This window comes from Equus przewalskii, chromosome 14 (genome assembly GCF_037783145.1).
Source record: "Equus przewalskii isolate Varuska chromosome 14, EquPr2, whole genome shotgun sequence".
Taxonomy (NCBI): Eukaryota; Metazoa; Chordata; class Mammalia; order Perissodactyla; family Equidae; genus Equus; species Equus przewalskii.
Window position 1 is genome coordinate 44,188,791 of NC_091844.1, and position 19,869 is coordinate 44,208,659.

General features: G+C 34.8%; 1 protein-coding gene across 2 annotated transcripts in view; it reads left to right on the forward strand.

Annotated features, from left to right (window-relative positions):
• PPP4R3B (protein phosphatase 4 regulatory subunit 3B) overlaps window positions 1-19,869 on the forward strand; it is a 67,415-nt gene that overhangs the window by 9,353 nt on the left and 38,193 nt on the right. For both annotated transcript variants that reach the window (XM_008512709.2, XM_008512710.2), the window contains exons 3-6: window positions 5,515-5,613; window positions 10,932-11,555; window positions 17,520-17,597; window positions 19,188-19,304. In XM_008512709.2, coding sequence (XP_008510931.2) covers window positions 5,515-5,613; window positions 10,932-11,555; window positions 17,520-17,597; window positions 19,188-19,304 — 918 coding nt within the window. The remainder of the gene's footprint in view (window positions 1-5,514; window positions 5,614-10,931; window positions 11,556-17,519; window positions 17,598-19,187; window positions 19,305-19,869) is intronic.

Sequence of the window (19,869 nt, forward strand, 5' to 3'; positions counted from 1 at the left end):
TTAAAAATTCAGAAGGTATTTGGTGAAGTCTCACTCCTACTCTGGACACTGGACTCTGTCCATACGGTTTCCCTTGCTGGAGGTCACCAGCGTTAGCAGTTTATTGTACATTTTCGTAGAGGCTTTATGGATGTGTAAACAAATATGCATGCAATCACATATATATTCTCCTTTTTATTGGCATAAATGGTAGCATGATATATACTGTTCTGATCTTGCTTTTTTTTTCATTTAGGTTTGAAGCAATAGTAAAATGAATGGAAAGGTCTTATAATGAACATCTTAGACGAGAGATACAGTAAGAGTTTGGTGCAGGAGATTCCAATTTGAGAATCATTGAGTGCTGTTTTTAGCTGCAAGAGAGGACCTCCTTTGAGAGAATAGATATGAATTGAGAAAAGAGCAGAGGTTAAGACTGAGCCTTGTTGAGTTATCCACATTTATCCATTCATCCAATAATACTTGATTGATTGCTGCTTAGGGGTTGATCACTATCTTTAGTTTGAATTTTTGAAGTGCATTTGAAAGCTTTTGAAGAGTTTTCAGCAGAGGAGTGACATTATCCAAAATAGTAACATCAATCTGGAATTGAAGAGAGACAATAACTGAAAGACTAGGTGGGAGATTGCAGTATAGCCCAAGCAAGAGATAATGTTGGATTGGGTTAGGGTGATAGTGGAGATGGAAAGAGATGAATGTATTTGAGATATAAATTAAAGACAGAATTGACAGGGCATGCTGCTGGATTAGATGTTTGATAGTGACATAAAAGGAAGATCCAGTAAACAGGAAGAGTAAGCAATTGGGAAATGTAGAGAATCAGGAAAATGTGTTGTCTTCAAGGGAGAACAGAATTTCGGTAAGGAAAGAAGAACCAATGGGTCATCACATGGCTATTTAATATCCTACAAGAGAAAAATTGAGAATATTCTAGGTTTTGGTTAGAAGAGCATCCACTGAGATGAAGGTAGAGATGAAAAGGATCATACTTTATTGTATCTATCTCTTAATTGGCAAAACAATCTAATAAAATTGAGGGTGTTGGGGTTTAGCCTGAGAGTCGTGGGGAATGGGCTAATGAGTATACAAGAGAGAAAGAGATTTCTACAATTTTGAATGCTGCATTAAAATGACAGCATGAATTTGTAATGAATAGAGTCCACTCTGCACTTTGGACTAAAGATCAGGTGTGTGAGTAGAGGACGTGAGTGATTAGGTTTGAAAGATTGGGCAGGATGATGGATAGAGATGTGTTCTGGATGGTGGTTTGAAAGGAGACCAATGAGGAATCTTTGGGAATCAGATGGAGGGGGGTGTCTTTCTTAGTTCGGGGTCTAGACAGATGGGTTTAGAATTGGACACGCTTAAGTGTTTTAATTCCATATTTCTAGCTATGTGATTTTGAATAAATTTTCTCTGAACTTCATCTTTTAAATAGAGTTGCTACCTGTCTTATATAATATTTGTAAATTATTGTTTGAAAAATGCTTTGACACAGTGCCGAACACGCAAGCTCAATAAGAGAACTATATTCATAATAATCTTATTATAATCCTGATGTAGGCAGCATTTTCCTCTTTTCCAATGAGGAAAGATCAAAGTACTTTGCTGAAGTCACAGAAATAGTGGTACTCAGATCCTAATTCTAGTCAAGGGTTATTCCCACTGTATCCAAATATATCACAGATTTGGGGAAGATAAGATATCACTACTGTTTGAAAATAGTATCATGTCTGTCCTGGACTGTATGTTATACCACACTATATTTTAAAAATCCATCTCAGAAAGACTAGGTCAGCTACCATTAGGAACTACTAGAGAGTTAGGTGCTGCATTATTTGTCTGGTTAATCTTACTCATTTTCAGATTTTTAATTGATTTTGAATCTGGAAATGGAATTCTATAATCTATTTATATTTGTTTTCCCTTTTTTAGAAAAACAGGTATTCTTTTTGAAAAACTTTAGCTCTGTATTGAATTTTGTCAGAGTCATTAGGGGCAAGGATAGGATTAGTCTGGCAAGCAGTAGGATCTCAAATATTTCATGACTCTGGATTTTATTCATGTTAATTGAAGTATCAGTTCAGGGAGGAAAACTAAAACAGAATTCGTTGGTTTGTTAGACCCTGTTAAGTATGTCACAGATACTTTGTGAACATGATATGAAAACTAGAGACACTTTCCCCCAATTAGGTGTTATACACCAAGTTTTAGATACAATTTTCAAGTGTAATTTAGATCCTGGATTAAGAACCTCTGATTTAAACAGTATCCAGCTCAAGAATTTTTTTTAATATATAAGATTGAAAATAACTATTTCTTACAATAATACTGCAGTGCGAAAACCTGATTCAGTAAACGCTAAATTCTCAAGCTTCTTCAGCTCATGTCTTACTCCCATCCTGTGCTTGGACATAATCACCCAGACCAAATATAATTGATTTTTTCCCATTCTCCTTGCAAGCTCATTTTAAATCTGATTGCCATGGGACATAGTGGTGACTAAATATTTTAGTTAGTAGAAGAGAACTCAAAGCTTCTCGTGGTTTAAACAGAGGCATTAATATCCCAAAGATATGTGTGCCACACACAGATGAGCAAAAATATACTATCACAAAGCACAGTGGTTGAAAACGGATCCTACTATGAAAAATTGAGCTTGACTGTATCTAGGCTTCTTGGATATACAGGAAACCCTGCCATTTGACACTTTTCATTCGTTATTTTAAATATTCTTGTGCCAGCTCTATGTTCTCTCACCTAGAATCTTTTGCTCTGACCCTTGGAATAAGCAATTCTAAGAAGTGTTTCTTCCTGGTACTTTTTACTGAGACAGTAGGGTGTGGGGAAGGGGGAAGAAAGAATGGTGAGATTTGTCACCCATTTGGTATAGATACATAGAGCTGGAAAGTGCCTACTCTGATGGTACTTCCCTATCCTCTTTCAAACAACTAGAGATACACTTAGGTCAGGTTCTCAAATTTGACTTATTGAAAGAATTACCTGGGACCCTTGTTAAAGGTAAGGATTCTTGGGACTCACTCTAGACCTGTCCCCAGGGGAGAGGCATGGGAATCTGTATTTTTAACCATCATCCAAAGTCAATCCTCTTTGCATTGAAGAAGGATTCTGAATATAAATCCCGTTTAGTTTCTGATGTTTTGACTGGCTTAGGGAAAAGACTTTATATTAAGAATGTGAAGGAAAGAACAAAAGAAAATGATGATGAAGAGGAGGACTAAGTGACCTTAATTCAGACTTTGTTGATTACCTCCACTTTCTCTTGGAAGGTAGTTTGGGACCAAAATAGAAAGAGCCTTGGATGCCTGGATAAAGGGCTTTGGATTTCATTCTCTTGTACTAGTAATCTCCAAAATGGAATGCACAGGATGAAGCATTGAGATTTGAGAAGAAACTTGTTTATAGATTCTATCAAAAGAAGAAATTGAGTTTTGCTAATATTTAGTAAAGTCAGGTGATCAAGAGTCAAAAATAAGCATGGTATTCTGAGAGAAGAGTAAAATTTCCGTGAAAGGTATTCCCCACCTGTTGTGAATTATTGTAGCCTATGTGTGCAGATAACTGTTTACAGATATTTTCCCATTTTAACCAATCTGTAACCCTCACAAAATGAACAAGAGCTCTAAAAAGGATTGGAAACAATAACATAAGTGCAATTAAACAAAACAGTGGTCAAACTGACATTTTCACTCTAGGCTAAGCTGTCACCCAAGTGATAAAGCAGAAACAGTGATAAAATAGATCTTACAAGAAGTTGCCCCTCCCAGAAAGTTCAGAATTATTAGAAAGATGGCATTAAGTATGGATTTGTATCTGTCATCACTTATGGGTGTGCTGTACCCTAAGTGTATTATTGGCTCTTAAAATGCTAATTATTAATGGTATAGAGCCATTAAAATTCAAACATTAAAAATATTGCTTATTTTAGCTTTATATAAATCTTTTTATTTCTATTTTAGTGATGTTTTATAAAGTATTGCTATACTAACATTATATTTTTGTATATAATATATAAGTAATTTGAGACACACTGTTAAAAAAGTTTTGGAAATCACTGTTCAAGAAGCTGTTTTGAGGAGAGCTGTAAGACAAAGGCTCAGGGACTGAGGAAAGTACACAGTGCTAGTGCTTTAACCTGAGTAACTCTGTTTTTATCCTTTTTTACTTGGAGATTCTTAGTAAAATTTTATTTGTAAAAAGAGATCTGCTGGGTTTTTTTAATAGAGGTTTCAAAACCTCTTCTGTAGATGGTGGGAACCCCTGAAAGCTTTTAAAAGAAAAAACAACCTAATAAAATTTTACAATACCTGGTAGTTAATTTCCCTTCCAAGAAGCATCATGTCTAGGCAGAAGCTAGAAAACAGATTTCCAGTTCTTCTTACCTGGTTACACAGCAAATAAGTATTAATCTGAGGCTTGGATTAATTAAAGGATATTTTTCATTTACTGGTTAGAGCTACCAAAGTATTGAAAAGTGTTCATTTTGAAGACTTTGTCTTTATTAATCTGGGGCTCACTTTTAGTTTTATATTTTTTAATATCAGGTCATACTATTTATAAGTACTAGTCAGATGAACAATTATTAAATATAAGGTTTTTGTAGGTTATATTTTTGGTAATTAGAGTATAAATTCAAAGGTGCATTTTGTGAAAAATTAAAATTTTAGCCATATTAAACTTTCATTATTATGTATCCTTTAAAAAAGTGTCTGTTTCATTTGAATGTTGCATAGTGATTTTAGTACTTAAACGTGTGTTTTAATTTAAACCCAAACCTTCATTTTTAATAAAGGGGTTGACAATTTTTTCGTCAAAGCATAACCTTTTGGTAGGGGTATAATTAAGGACATTCTAGGAAAGCACTTAGACCTGAACTGGGGATTCTTCATTTTTCTATGACCTAAGCTGCTCAACTAGGCGCCATTGGTTATACTAAGAGTGAGTATCTTCATTTCATCATTGTTTTGCATTCCTTAGTACCCTAAAGGCGTTTTAAAGGCAAAAACAGAAAGAGTTAAACCTTAAGATATTTTCAGCTATTAGTCAGCCTATACTTGCAACCAGTTGACAACCAGCTTAAAGGGAAAGATAAACTTGTAGGTGGTGGGTGTTTAGTGAGTGAAACAGCTGAGTTTCTGGAAACAGTAGGAAGTAGATGATTAGACAGTCTACATTACACTTTGGCCAAGAATGGCTAGGCTTTCCATCTTGGTAACATGAGCCAGAGCCTGCTAACCTGTTTTAATAATTTTTGTTTTAGAAAATTGCTCAATATCATTTTTAGTACCAAAGCTGCTATTTCATTGCCAGTATATTACTGAAGTTGCAGAGGATAAAGTATAGTTATGTGATGTCAGTTGAATGTACATTAATTGCACTTATCAGAGGGCATTTGTCATTGCTATGCTGTTTTCTGTCCTCTTGATTTTTGTTTATATTTTGTAGTTATTTCTTTTCAAGTGTGATGATGTAGGAATCTTTATTTTTAAACAGGATACATTAATTGTTTGGTCAGAAGCAGAAAACTATGATCTGGCTCTAAGTTTTCAGGAAAAAGCTGGCTGTGATGAGATCTGGGAAAAAATTTGTCAGGTAAGTTTCTTTTAAAATAATTAACTTATATTTGCATGCGTTCTTAAATTTTCTTTTTTTCTTTTTACCTGAAAGATGTATGTTAGAAAGTGGAGAGAGAATGTCTTTGAGATTTTGGTAACCTAACCTGGAAATTTCTCTTATGTTCTACAGCAAATTCTTTTACTTAAAATTAAAAAAAAAAGTTGTCATAATTTTGTTTACCACTTTAGATTTTGATAGCATATATTCATAACTAATACCCTACAAAATGTCAAGATCTTTTAAAAACCAAAAAGGATTAAATAATCATATTCTAAGGCTTTTGGATTTTTCTTTAATATTTGGTCACCTTTTTGCCTAATATTTGTGAATACTGTGTCCCAGACACTAATGTTATCAAAAGTGCTCAGAACTTTTCGTGAGAAACCTATAGTCTAGCAGGATATAGGATAGCTAGTAACTCTCAGGTAACTAGAACGTTTTTTAATAAAGATTTTTTTTAGAAGTTTCAGATTTCCAGAAAATGTGAGCTGAAAATACAGAGAGTTCTTATATACTCCCCTCCTTGAGGAGTATATACACCTCCTCCCCCGCAAAGTTTTCCCTATTATTAGCATCTTAGATTAGTATCATACACTTGTCACAATTAATGAACGAATATTCACTATTATTATTAGCTAAAGTCAGTACTTTATTCAGATCTCCTCAGCTTAAAACCCAGTGTCCTTTTTCTGTTCCAGGATCCCATTCAGTATACTACATTATGTTTATGGCCCCTTGGTAAATCTTGGTCATGACAGCTGATAACTAGAATTTTAAATTAATCATAACATTCATTTTAACTACCATTTTCTGCAAATGGAGATCACTGTGTTTCAGTGGTTGCCTAGTATAATTATTCTATTAGAGTGTTTTTTGACTATTGTCATTCTCATTTATATCAGCTTTTCCTTCTGGTGATTCTTATCACTGAAGATTCTTGAGTTAGTTTTATGCATCTGACCATAGTCATTTTTTTTCCTTGGCCCTCCCAATAGCAGTGCCACACAGTATAATAAAGTGGTCCGAGAAAGTGTAGTGTGAACCTTCGCATTCCATATAAGGCATATGGCGTGACATATCACTCTAAATCACTAAACTTTTCTTAACTGGAGTAGATAATTTGTTTCTTTTCCACCTCGTATCTTACTATGCATCATGTATTGCTGGAGCATTATTAGTATACATTATTAAATAGAAGAATTCCACTTGATGAACAGCTGAAAACACTAGTAAATGTGATTTTGCTTTAATTTGTACAATATACATAGAATATACTCCAGATTGTTTTATTATTTCTGTTTATGTTTTGCCAATTTTTAAACCTGTGGATGGTGATGGCAAGAAGGTCCTAATTTTTCCTCTTTTTTTCTCATGTGCTCGCTAAGGGTTGAGATTGAATTTTGTTGGCAAAGTTTTCTGTAAAGTGAGATTTAAGACCTAAAGGTGACTTCTGTTGCAGACTTATGCAATCCACAAATATTTGCCATTCTATTCTCGATTCAATAAACTTGAATCATTCATTCATTCATGAGAAGGGGAAAAAAAACTGGTCTGTGAAAATAATGAAAGCATACTGAAGGATGTAAAATTTTAAAAATATAAGATAACTTTACCATAATATTTATAAGGCTGTTCAGAATATTAATAACAGTATATAAAGACTAATCTTCATTTTTTATAAAGTCCTGAAAAGTGTTATTTTGTATTCTTCCTCTTCTAATACCAGCATGGTAACTGGCACATTTTGTGTATGTACTCAGTATATATTTAAAGAGTGAATGAATAAAACAGAAGACAAACATCTTATTTAGATATACGGTGTTGATTTACACATCTGCCAGAACATAAATTTATCTGGTAGATAATATTTTCCAGTGATCAGCATATTAGATTATACCTTGCCTCATTTCTCCCCTCCCCACACCTCAGCACCTACTGTTTAATATATGTTCTTGGATATACATAAATTCTTGAAGACTTTGTACATTTGTCCTAGAAATTTTCACTGAAATTTGTTTCTTACTCTTTTCACTTGTACACTTCAGGAGGTCCCCAAGACCACTCTCAGGTTTACTAATTCACTAGAACAACTCACAGAACTCCAAAAAGCTGTTATATTTGTGGTTACAGTTTATTATAACAAAATGGTACAGATTAAAATTGTCAGTGGGAAAAGGCACACAAGACAGGGTCTCGGGAGAGTTCCAGGCATGAGCTTCCAGTTTTCTCTCCCAGGATAGTTGTGCAGACAGCAGTTAACTTCTCCCAGCAATGATGTGTGGCAACATGCATGGAGTATTGCTGACCAGGGAAGCTTACCCAAACCTTTGTCCAGCATTTTCATTGGGGGTTATTCATATAAGTAGGCTGACTACCCATGTGGCTGACTTTAGTTTCCAGCGCCTCCAGGGTTAGACCTCCACCATAAACCATGTAGTTACCCACGCATAGCATATCTGGCATGGGCCAAAGCCCCCAGATAAGCAAAAACACTCTTATTAGACAGGATATTCAGAGTGCTTAGAGGTTACCTTTCAGGGGCTGGCCAAGGGCCAAACCTTTCTTTGGCAGGATTAATCCTTTACTGCAAAGGCACCCCTTGGACCTTGGCCCAGACTCTCTTACAGCAAAATGATCATATTTGTTCTAGCATCTGCTTTTAGCATAGCATTTATATGACAGAGTAATGAGTATCAATATGAATATGCCTAACATTTGGAGGAGCCAGTCTGAATAGGGATAGATTTAAAGAAACAGCTATAAAGTCATGATTTACTTTTCGTATTTTTGTACTAATATGATTACTCATTTCTGTCCTTGATCTACTGCACTTTATATTTTATGGTAAACTTACACAGAACTGTTTAGCATAGAAATTAGCTGATGGTTAACAAAATCTACTTCTTCCTCAGGCCAGTCATTTTCTATCAGCATTACATGCTGAGGGAACGTTAACTTAATCTCCCAATATATTTGATCATCAATATCAGTATTATCATAAGGTTTATATACATAAGGTAGTTGGATCAACAATGCCAGTATTATACCATATTGCAGTGTGGTGGTAGGTAGAACCTGAAAAGTAAGAGTCAGTAGATACTGGCACATTACTAGAATCCCATGTAGTTGTTAACGGTTGGTCCAGTTCATCATCATATTGTATGACAAAATGTCTCCTTGAGTAGTGTCACTCATCAAGTTTATTTACAGGCTTCCATTCGACCTTGTCAAGTTCCGAGAGCAGCAGTGGTGGTCTTGGTAAACATGTGGCTTCACCCTTATATCCCTCTGGTATAACTGAGCTAAGAGAATATCATCTCTTGCTCCCAGTCGCTCCTGAGGCACCAGTGTTAATGCTGGATTTCCCTCTTATTACCCATGTATTCATTCCTTTGCCCTTAATTTACTATTTCTCCTCCCCATTTGTCATTGATTTTCACCCAGACTTTTCCACGTTTGGAAAGAATGTGAGATTTGGCCACTCTGCTGGTCCAGCAAGGTTAACTTTTACTCACAAGTCAGTACCATACTTTTAAGATCTATGCATGTTGCTGAATATGCATTTAGTTTATTGCTCCTAACTACCGCATGGTATTCCACCGAACCATACATTATACATTTTACTTTTCAAGTCTGGGAGGTCACTGCTGACGTTTGAAAGAACAATTTCAATTTCAATAAAAACCATTTTACTCAGTCATTTCTTAACCCGTTATAATGAGAAAGGTGAACTCCTCTCTGAAAAGTGTCACAGCTCAGAGAATAAGTATCTTAAGGGGAGTGGCAAATGATAGAACAGAAAGAACCATTGGAGAGGAAAAAATTATAAAAAAAGAGTTAAAGTGGTTGATATATATTGAGCTTTTACAAAGCATGAAATCAAAAATACATATGGAAGTGTTAACCTCAGAAAATGGTAGAGATATTTTCTTTGAAACAAATGAAGGAAATAAGTGAAGATAACTCATGAGATGGAGAAGATGAGTGTTGGAGGAAGTTGAGTACTAATGACCACTTTTTTCAAAGGGGACAAGTCTCTCTTCTGAGACCTAAAGAGAAAGTAATAGTCTTTGACACTTGAAAAGGGAAAAAATTTAAAGCAACAGCTATAAGGTACTAGGATAGGAGTGTAGGATAGAGAAATTTTCATTGAGAGTCTTATTGATAGTGTGGATTTGTTGTAAACCCATTCAGCACAGTTAGTTGACTGAATTTAAGAATGTTAAGGTCAGATTATGTTGTAGTAACAACATCCTAAAATTTCAGTGATTTATTAAAACAAAAGTTTGTTTTTTACCTAATGCTGTTTGACTAGTGAGGGGCAGGCTTGGAGAGGAAGGGGCTGTGCTCATCAGAGCCACTCAGGGACCCCAATTGACAGGGAATTCATTTTAATACTTGCAAGATCAATGCAAAGTGCGAAAGAAAGGTGGCAAATAAGAGCACTGGCTTCTAAAAGTTTCTGCCCAGAAGTTACAAATAGCGCTTTTGAAGAAGAGAGGGTAATTGCACTCTCATGTTAGGAATTAGAAAAATTTTATGGAAAATTCTAAACTTTTTTTTTATGTTAGAGTAAATTATTAAAATTTGTTATAAGGTAGCCATGCTCTTCTTGAGCTATCAACCTGAATCATAAAACAGTTCTTTATTCATTATATTGTAATTTTTATCTAAATATTAGAACCTGGAGGCTTTATCACAGATGTTCCATGAATGCCAATTTTTAAAAGAATAGAGCAGTTTCAGGCTCATAACAAAAGCAAATATTTTTCCAAAAGTGAATTTCAAAAGTAATTTGAGGAAATCTTATTTTCTCACTCTTGGATATACAGGCATTGGGTTTTAATTTGGTTTGACCTCAGTAAAGTCCTTGCCAGACCAATGTGATGGTGATTTAAGAGTCAGAAGAGTTACCTTCTGCAAAATTCAAAATTGCTAGATATAGTGAAGTTATTAAACAGCTGCACATGGTTATTACATAATTTGACATCACAAATCTACAAAATATTAGCTGAAATATTCAGGTTGTCAGGGATCAGAGTTCACCATAAGTTCTAAGCTGGGAAATTTAGAGGTGAAACGATCTGCAGTGAGTAACTTAGACTCAAAAAGTGACTCTAAACTACGTGTGTTTTCCCCTTCTAGACTTGACTTTTAATTAACAATGACTGTATTGCTAGTATTGATTTTTTGCAAGGTTTTTTTAACTTAAATCCAATGCTCAGTGATTTGATTTGCAAAATTTTGAATTCTTTTGTATTTTAAGGTAACCCGCTATACTTGGATATTTTTAGGTTCAGGGTAAGGATCCATCAGTGGAAGTAACACAAGACCTCATTGATGAATCAGAAGAAGAACGATTTGAAGAAATGCCTGAAACCAGTCATCTGATTGACCTGCCCACATGTGAACTCAATAAACTTGAAGAGATTGCTGACTTAGTTACCTCAGTTCTCTCCTCACCTATCCGTAGAGAAAAGCTGGCTCTGGCCTTGGAAAACGAAGGCTATATTAAAAAACTACTGCAGCTGTTCCAAGCTTGTGAGAACCTAGAAAACACTGAAGGCTTACACCATTTGTATGAAATTATTAGAGGAATCTTATTCCTAAATAAGGCAACTCTGTTTGAGGTAATGTTTTCTGATGAGTGTATCATGGATGTCGTGGGATGCCTTGAATATGACCCTGCTTTAGCCCAGCCAAAAAGGCATAGAGAATTCTTGACCAAAACTGCAAAGTTTAAGGAAGTTATACCAATAACAGACTCTGAACTAAGACAAAAAATACATCAGACTTATAGGGTACAGTACATTCAGGACATCATTTTGCCTACGCCATCTGTATTTGAAGAGAATTTTCTTTCTACTCTTACGTCTTTTATTTTCTTCAACAAAGTTGAGATAGTCAGCATGTTGCAGGTAAGTCAGCTAACGTGTTCTTCACAATTCTGTTTTCAGATATTTAGTTCCCTTAATAGTTCAAACTGGTGTTCAGTCTTTCTCTTTGAAAGATTTCTTGTTTACTTTAAATGTACTATTAGGCATAGAAAACAGGGCTTTGTCTCATGGTTTTCTGAGGGAAAATCATTTCTTAATGTGACCTTTTATATTTTTAAGAGTCCCATGATGCAGCTGGGGTTTTTTTTGGTTTTTTTAAGATTTTATTTTTCCTTTTTCTCCCAAAGCCCCCCGGTACATAATTGTGTATTTTTAGTTGTGGGTCCTTCTAGTTGTGGCATGTAGGACGCCACCTCAGCATGGCTTGATGAGTGGTGCCCTGTCCATGCCCAGGATTCGAACTGGCGAAACCCTGGGCTACCGAAGCGGAGCACGTGAACTTAACCACTCGGCCATGGGGCGGGCCCCAGCAGCTGTTTTTTAATTTTTTTGTTTATTTCACTTTTTGCATTTTAAAAATTGTGGTAGAATATACATAAAATTTGTCAATTTAACCACTTTTAAGCATACAATTCATAGCATTATGTACATTCACAGTGTTATGCAACCATCACCATTATCCATTTCTAAAACTTTTTCATCATCCCAAAGTGAAACAGCTATTTTTGAAAGTATCTTTTGTTTCGTTTTATGAAACCTAGTTATTATTGAGGTATGTGTGAGTGTGTGTGCTTAAAGCTTCCCAGATAATTCAAATGTGCAGCCAGGATTGAGAAACATGCATTAATTTTCAGGAAATGATGCTTAGATTATTTGCTATATGAGATTGATTTTATTCTGTCTCCTTGAGTTGTAAAATAGGAGTTTTATACCATGTTTATCATGTTAATTCTTTATATCGTAACAGTGTAGTAAGCATGATTTTGAAAATTTTGCTTTACTTGTGGTAGTATACTATACTCACGGTATCCAACCTAACTGCCTTTGCTATTTCCATATCAGTAGTCACTAAGTTTATTGAGCAGCTACTGTATACTTAATGTAGTGGTTCTCAAGTGTAGTCTGTGGACCATTGGGGGTCTCCTAAACTCTTTCAGAGAGATCTGTAAGATTTTCCCTTTTCCAACTTGATGTGAGTGTGAGGCTGTAATTTCTTCACATACTTCACCCAAAACAACATACCGCAACAGGTTTGAGAATCTAGCTGTCTTCTGTTAAGCCAAACATTAAAGGGAGTTGGAAAAATGTGTAACAAAGCACTCTTCTTTCTAAATTTTTAAAATTTGGGATTGTATATTTGTTTCTCATAAAAAATATTTCTATAAACATCTAATAGCTTATTTTTTAGAGTTAGTATTTTTAAATGTCTCAGCTTTAATTATGATAAGTATCAGTCAACATAACCCACATAATAAAACTCTTTGGGGTCCTCAGTAATTTTTAAGAGTTTAAAGGGATCCTGAGCCCAAAAAGTTGAGAATCTCTGACTTAGTCCTTAGCTATGAGACTCTGTTTTGTGATACTTCCAACCATTATTCACCTTTCTATTATTGCTACTCTACTGTTTGTGTAGGGTTTACTTCTTTAGGTCATTCTTTAACCTGTCAATTTTTCTTTATTCCACAATAATAAATGTGAGGGAAGTTAGACTTACACATTAGGTTCTTTCATAATATATGGGGACTGCTTTTTAAAAACCATACTATACACTTCGTTGTGCCATTTCACTTGCTGACAGGAAAACAGTTACAGTCTCAGGAGACTGGAAATAGACCCACAGTCAATATAGTTGATGTAAAGGACCCAGTGACAGAGGCTCAAGTGTAGCTTTCAAATGACTGCTTTTGACTTCAGAAGGGTTGCCAAATCCATGATAGTAAATCATAAATGCTTTCCTATGTTTTAAAAAATAAATTATGCAAACTAATCTATAAATATTTGTAACACTCTGTATGTCATTTTGTATATTTTGCCTTAGGTTTATTTGTAAAGACTATAATTATATAAGTCAAGTGTAGCTTTAAAAAAAGAAAGTCTTACTCATTTCTGGTCCATGAGATGCATTTTATGAAATAGCCAGATACTGTGAACAACCTGTTGTTTACCTAGGGTTTACCACTTAATTATCTCTTATGTGCCAGCTGTGATGCTGAATTCTATTTTCAACAATGTATGAGAGGGAAGTAATTAAGATTATGGCCTTTGCCCTCTAAAGGTTCATTTCCTAAAGCCCTACTCTGAGTTTTCCATGTAGAAGTGTTTTGGCTAGGTGTTAGGTGTTTCCAGATAGCTTTCTGGCTAACTAATATACATACCTGTAGCTTCTTAAATGAATATTAACCTGCTGTTGCGTGAGTTACATAAAGCAAGTGAAAATAAGAAATTTTGTCTAACTGGACCAAAATGAGGTGGTACAAAGTACATAACTCAACTCCTAGCCTAAATTAGATTAATTAGCTGAGAAATTATATGAGAGCACTTAATGTGGTCACTGGCTCCTAGTATATACTCAAATACATGTTGAGATTCTCTTAAGCATGATAGGGGCTTTAGATTTTAGTTAACCTGAATTTTCTAGCTAATTGCAGATCAAAATCCCTCGTGCCCAGAATTGAGAAATATGCTTAAACATGTTTTATAAATTAAATTCCTGAAAGCCAATAAAGTAAACTTATTTCCACACAAACAGCTACAGATTAAGATCCTTTTCAGAATAAAAAGTTTTAACATTTCTCTTCACTAGAAATAATGGAGGACAGGTATCTCAAATGTTGATATTTTAACATATTACATATATTTCCACTGTTTCATAGATAAGAGTTGAGGTAAAAACAAACCCAGTAGGGTCAGTGGTTTAGTTCTTTTTTGATATATATTGCAGATAGCAGGATTTCAGCACTGAAAGAAAAATTTCTAACCTTTCATCCCAATTACTAATTAAATATGTAAAATCTTCCAAAACCTTTTAAGAAAACAACTGTTTGCCTAATATGGTTCTTTGTTTTGTTTTTGAGATTTTTGTACTCAAATGTAGGATTTAACCTGTTGCATTTTATCTTATATTTGGCCGATTCTAGTTTGTTGTGTGTATTTTGCTTTGGTTTGTTTTATAACTTTGAACTACTTAGGAATCTATCCTGTTATGTGTGGTTGGAGTGACAAAAACCTCATTATGCAGGAGACTTGGATTCTAAATCCATCTCTCACTAGCTAGTGTCAGATAAGTCCATTCTTTGGGCCTCAGTCTCGTGAAATTTAGCATTGGATTAGGCAGTCTATAGGTGACCTCTTAAAGCCTCATCTAATTCTAAATTTCTGCATTTACATGATTCTAAAAATGGTGAATGGGTTGTGGGTTTTGGTACTTTGGTTTTGTGTATGTGCCTATTTTTACATTATTACAGAGGAAAAAGTTTGATTCAGACTTTTTAGAAGCAGCTCTTTCCCCATAAGGTTTTGTTCTGTTATCCAAAAAAGCAGACACATGCAATTTGATTCAAAATAGTTATGTTTTGTTAAAATAAAAGCTCTTCAAATGAAATGGAGGGGCCGGCTCCGTGGCCAAGTGATTGGGTTCATACGCTCCGCTACAGCGGCCCAGGGTTCAGATCCTGGGCGCGGACATGGGACTGCTCATCAGGCCACATTGAGTCGGCGTCCCACATCCCACAACTAGAAAGACCTGCAACTAAGATATACAACTATGTACGGGGGATGGTCTGAGGAGATAAAGCAGGAAAAAAAAAAAAAGAAGATTGGCAACAGTTGTTAGCTCAGGTGCCACTCTTTAAAAAAAAAAATGAAATGGAACAGAAAAACTAAAGTGATCTAAAGAGACTGGTTTAATTACTGGGAGAACCAGGGAACTTAGGATTTGGGGAGAAACATTCCATCTATATTTATGATAGATTTTAAGCTGTCAATCAATTGCTTCCTTAATATGTACATTGGAACAGAGTGCTTTTGTAAAATATTATCAAGTATAATGTTAGAAATCAGAAAAAAAATATGTACTAGAAATCAGAAAGCATTCTCCTGGCAGACTGTAATACTTGAAATTGCCTCTATAATACTTCATGCAGTTTTAGCTGTCAGCCCACAAATAATGAATCATGTAAGAAGGATTTAAATGGGAAATTGCATTTATCACAGAATTGGAACTATTTTCCTGTAAAAATATTCTGAAAAAGTTAAAAATTTTTTAGACAAGAAAGGAAGATTTAATCTAGGAGAGATGCAGAGAGAGAAAAATTTATAAAAGGTGTAAGTAGAGGTAAATGTGTACTTACCAAATCTAAAATATTGAGATAAGTATTTGGAAGAAGTGATTTGAGGGATAAGTAGGTTACATATGCAGTTGAACTCCCTCGAAGGTGGATAGTTCAGGCTATAATGCATAAGGTCCAAAAGAAGTCAATGAAATAAATAACAAAGGAAACACCATTCTGAGTGAGACTGATGAAAGGGGTTGTCTCTCAGTGTTGTGTCTTTGAGTAGCAATAATGGATGTTTTAGTGGGAGAGCATGTGGTATTTTCTGTGATCATACCTAGTGGTTTTCATTGGTTTATTTTTTCATATACTCCACCTTATTTCAGAAGGGCTTTAAGGGACTGATTGCGCTTTGTGAATGATCCACAGTAAGGAAAAGGGCAGGTATTTGAGATATATCCTTTACATGTCATGGTTTGATTTTATCATCAACCATCAGGTATCACTATTACAAGCATTTTTAGAACATGCTACTTTAATTAATTAAAATTGATATAAGTTGTATTTCATAAAAGTGAATTTGGGAGATAGCTGAAGCTTAAAACACAATTTTCTTTTAGCAAGTTTAATGGAAATCTTCTCTAAAGTAAATTTCAATATTCATGTCAGTTTTTTCCTTTGTAGTTTAATAGTCCATGCTCATTATAGAAAATTGGAAAATATAGATAAGCAAAAAGAAATCGCTCATAATCCGTCACCAAAAGGTAGTTAACATTTTAATGTTTATGCCTTCTAGACTTTAGACACACGTTTATATTAAAAATAAAATCAGAAGGTACATACTCTGTTTTTCTGTTTGTCTTTTTAAACAGTGCTTAGAAAAATTAACACGTGTCATTTAATACCTCAAAGTCATCAGTATGAAAGCTGTTATTGTAGTGTTTTGTCATTTAGTTATATCCTTGGGGACCACAAGAACATGTAAGACTCTACTCCAAATGGCCCTAGATTACTATATTTCATGAGTTCTTGTGTTTTAAAAAGCTTTGTAATCTTATCGCTGCCAGAATTCGGTTTCCTTTACTGTCATCCCTGTGCCACCTTTGTAATTTAACTTTTCTAATCTGCTATTTGTAATTTAAATTTTTCTCACTGACAATGAGATCTTCAAGCTTGCTTGAATTATGTTTAATAGACCCTGAGAGGGAGCTAGAGAGGCTCTGAGTTTAAAGTAGATGAGTTTTCAGGCATGACATCTGGAACGTCTGTTTTTCTTTTCTTTATAGTTGATTTTTCTGGTTAACTGAGGTATTAATGTATATACAACATTGAATGATGTAATTAAGTTTTGAAAATTATGACATAAGTACACCCTAGATTTTTTGTTTTGTTTTTGTTTTGAGGAAGATTTAGTCCAGAGCTAACTGCTGCCAATCCTCCTCTTTTCACTGAGGAAGACTGGCCCTGAGCTAACATCCATGCCCATCTTCCTCTGCTTTTTATATGTGGGACGTCTACCACAGCGTGGCCTGCCAAGCGGTGCCACGTCCGCACCCGGGACCTGAACCAGCAAACCCCGGGCCGCAGAAGCAGAACGTTTGCACTTAACCACTGTGCCACTGGGCCAGCCCCTATACCCTGGATTTTTTAGGTTTCATAATGAAGCTGCTATTAGGTTTTCAGCTACTTTAATAATAATTTATGTGAATCATATATATGAGTGTAACTTTATACTTTTGTTGATATTTCTTACTAATTATTTCTTCTCGTATAGGAAGATGAGAAGTTTTTGTCTGAAGTTTTTGCACAATTAACAGATGAGGCTACAGATGATGATAAACGGCGTGAATTGGTAAGCTGTTCTTGAAATTCAAACCCTTAAAGAGTGTTACTCTTTTGGCATACACAGCTTTTAATAATGAATTTGTTAACTTGAGAGAATTTTTTATAGTTAGTATGAGATGAAAGCTATCTATTTAAATTATGCTGTAAGAATGATTATTTTCAAAGTTTCTAAAACTTGCTCTTTTGTATATTTTAGAAATTTCTTAAGGTATTTTGATGCGATTATCTCATCGCCATGCCCGCCCCCCCATGAGGGAATTTGTGTGCCTTACAAACCCCAAAATCAGATATGTGGTTTACGTTAGGACAGAACTGCAAACTCATACATTTTTCTGGTTGTAGATAATAACATTATAGAGATACTTTGCTTTTTAAACAAGAGGTAAGGAAGATGCTTTATTAATAAATGAATGATAAATAAGTTGGTTCTTGGAAATGTTTTTTTCTTTTGAATGTGTTTATAATCACTTTAACCATGCTTTGGAAAAAGAGAATGATGATTGCTGTTATCAGCAGTTTGCCATTTTCTCAAACATTATAATTAGATAATTGGGTTTTAAAGAAGTAATGAAAAATTGCTGACTTAAAATCAGCCCAGTCTGGGGCCAGCCCCATGGCTGAATGGTAAAGTTTGTGCACTCCACTTCAGCAGCCCAGGGTTTTGCCGGTTCGGATCCTGGGCGCAGACATGGCACTGCTCATCAAACTATGCTGAGGCAGCATCCCACATGCCACAACTAGAAGGACCCACAACTGAAAATATACAACTATGTACTGGGGCACTTTGGGGAGAAAAAGGAAAAATAAAATCTTAAAAAAAAAAATTAGCCAAGTCATCTTTAGTTTATTTATTAATAGTTCTCTTATTTAGAAAATTAGTCCTTTAGACTAGAGAATCTCTAATGTTCTTACCAATTCTTAAAAATTGAATTGTGGGGCTGGCCCATTGGCACAGTGGTTAAGTTCGCACACTCCGCTTTGGCGGCCCAGGGTTCACTGGTTCGGATCCTGGTGTGGACCTGCGCACCGCTCATCAAGCCTTGCTGTGGCAGGTGTCCCACATATAAAGTAAAAGAAGATGGGCACAGCCAGTCTTCCTCAGCAAAAAGGGGATGATTAGCAGTAGATGTTAGCTCAGGGCTAATCTTCCTCAAAAAAAAAACTGAGTTGTACTTTTGAGGGCTCCCTGGGAACCCAGCCACCATTTATTATTGCATGGTTTCTATGAAAATATGTGCTCTCATTTAAAATATCTGCTTTACCATGGGATTTTTACACCTTAATCATAAATTAAGAGTAGCATACATATATGTATGCCATCTGAGATTCCACATACAAGGTGTACACTGCAATGTCTTTAGAGAGTTAATTGTTCAGTATTTGAGAAATAATACACGGCTTACTTTTGGGATTTTTTTAGTTTTAGTTTTTTAGTTTTTAATATGTTCTTTAATGTAGGTTTTGAGGTACCAGAATACCCTGAAAAGTCAAGGTCTTTGAGAAGGGTGAATTCTGCACTGTGGTAGATCACATTACAGTGTGCCTCTAGTTTTCTTTTATGTGTGTCAACTTCTAACTGTACTTTCTAACATTACAGGTTAATTTTTTCAAGGAATTTTGTGCATTTTCTCAGACATTACAACCTCAAAACAGGGACGCATTTTTCAAAACTTTGGCAAAGTTGGGGATTCTTCCAGCTCTTGAAATTGTAATGGTAATTATACAGTTTCTTTTCATATTTTTGAATTTGTGAATTTGTAATAGATTTATATTATAGGTGGGAAAGTATTTATTATAGTAATGCATATTGAATTTTATAATTTGGTTATGATTCACTTGATAGTGAATTATTATAAGAGTTTTCAGTCTTCAGAATTTCATTAACTTAAATTTGTAATATTAATATGTAATTACTTGCGTATAATATGGCCTCAAGTGAATAAAAATCCCACATTTTTACAACACTATTATTTCTCCTGTAATAGTATTATGTTTCATAGTAAAATAAAATATCTTTCCTTTTTAGACCAGTGAGTGAAGTGAAAGCAGACTGGATCAACATGGCTCATGCTGCAATCTGGGGTTAGGGCAGTGGTTCTCATACTTTTGTTTATATGAGTTTAATCCATTGGTATTTATTTTATGAAAAATTAAAACTGAGAAGATTAAGTGTTTAGTAATTCATTTAAAAATAATAAAATCAACCCACCATATGTTAACATAAATAATATAACTTCTGTGAAAAAATAATTTTTCCAAAACAAAAAAAATTGAGTAAT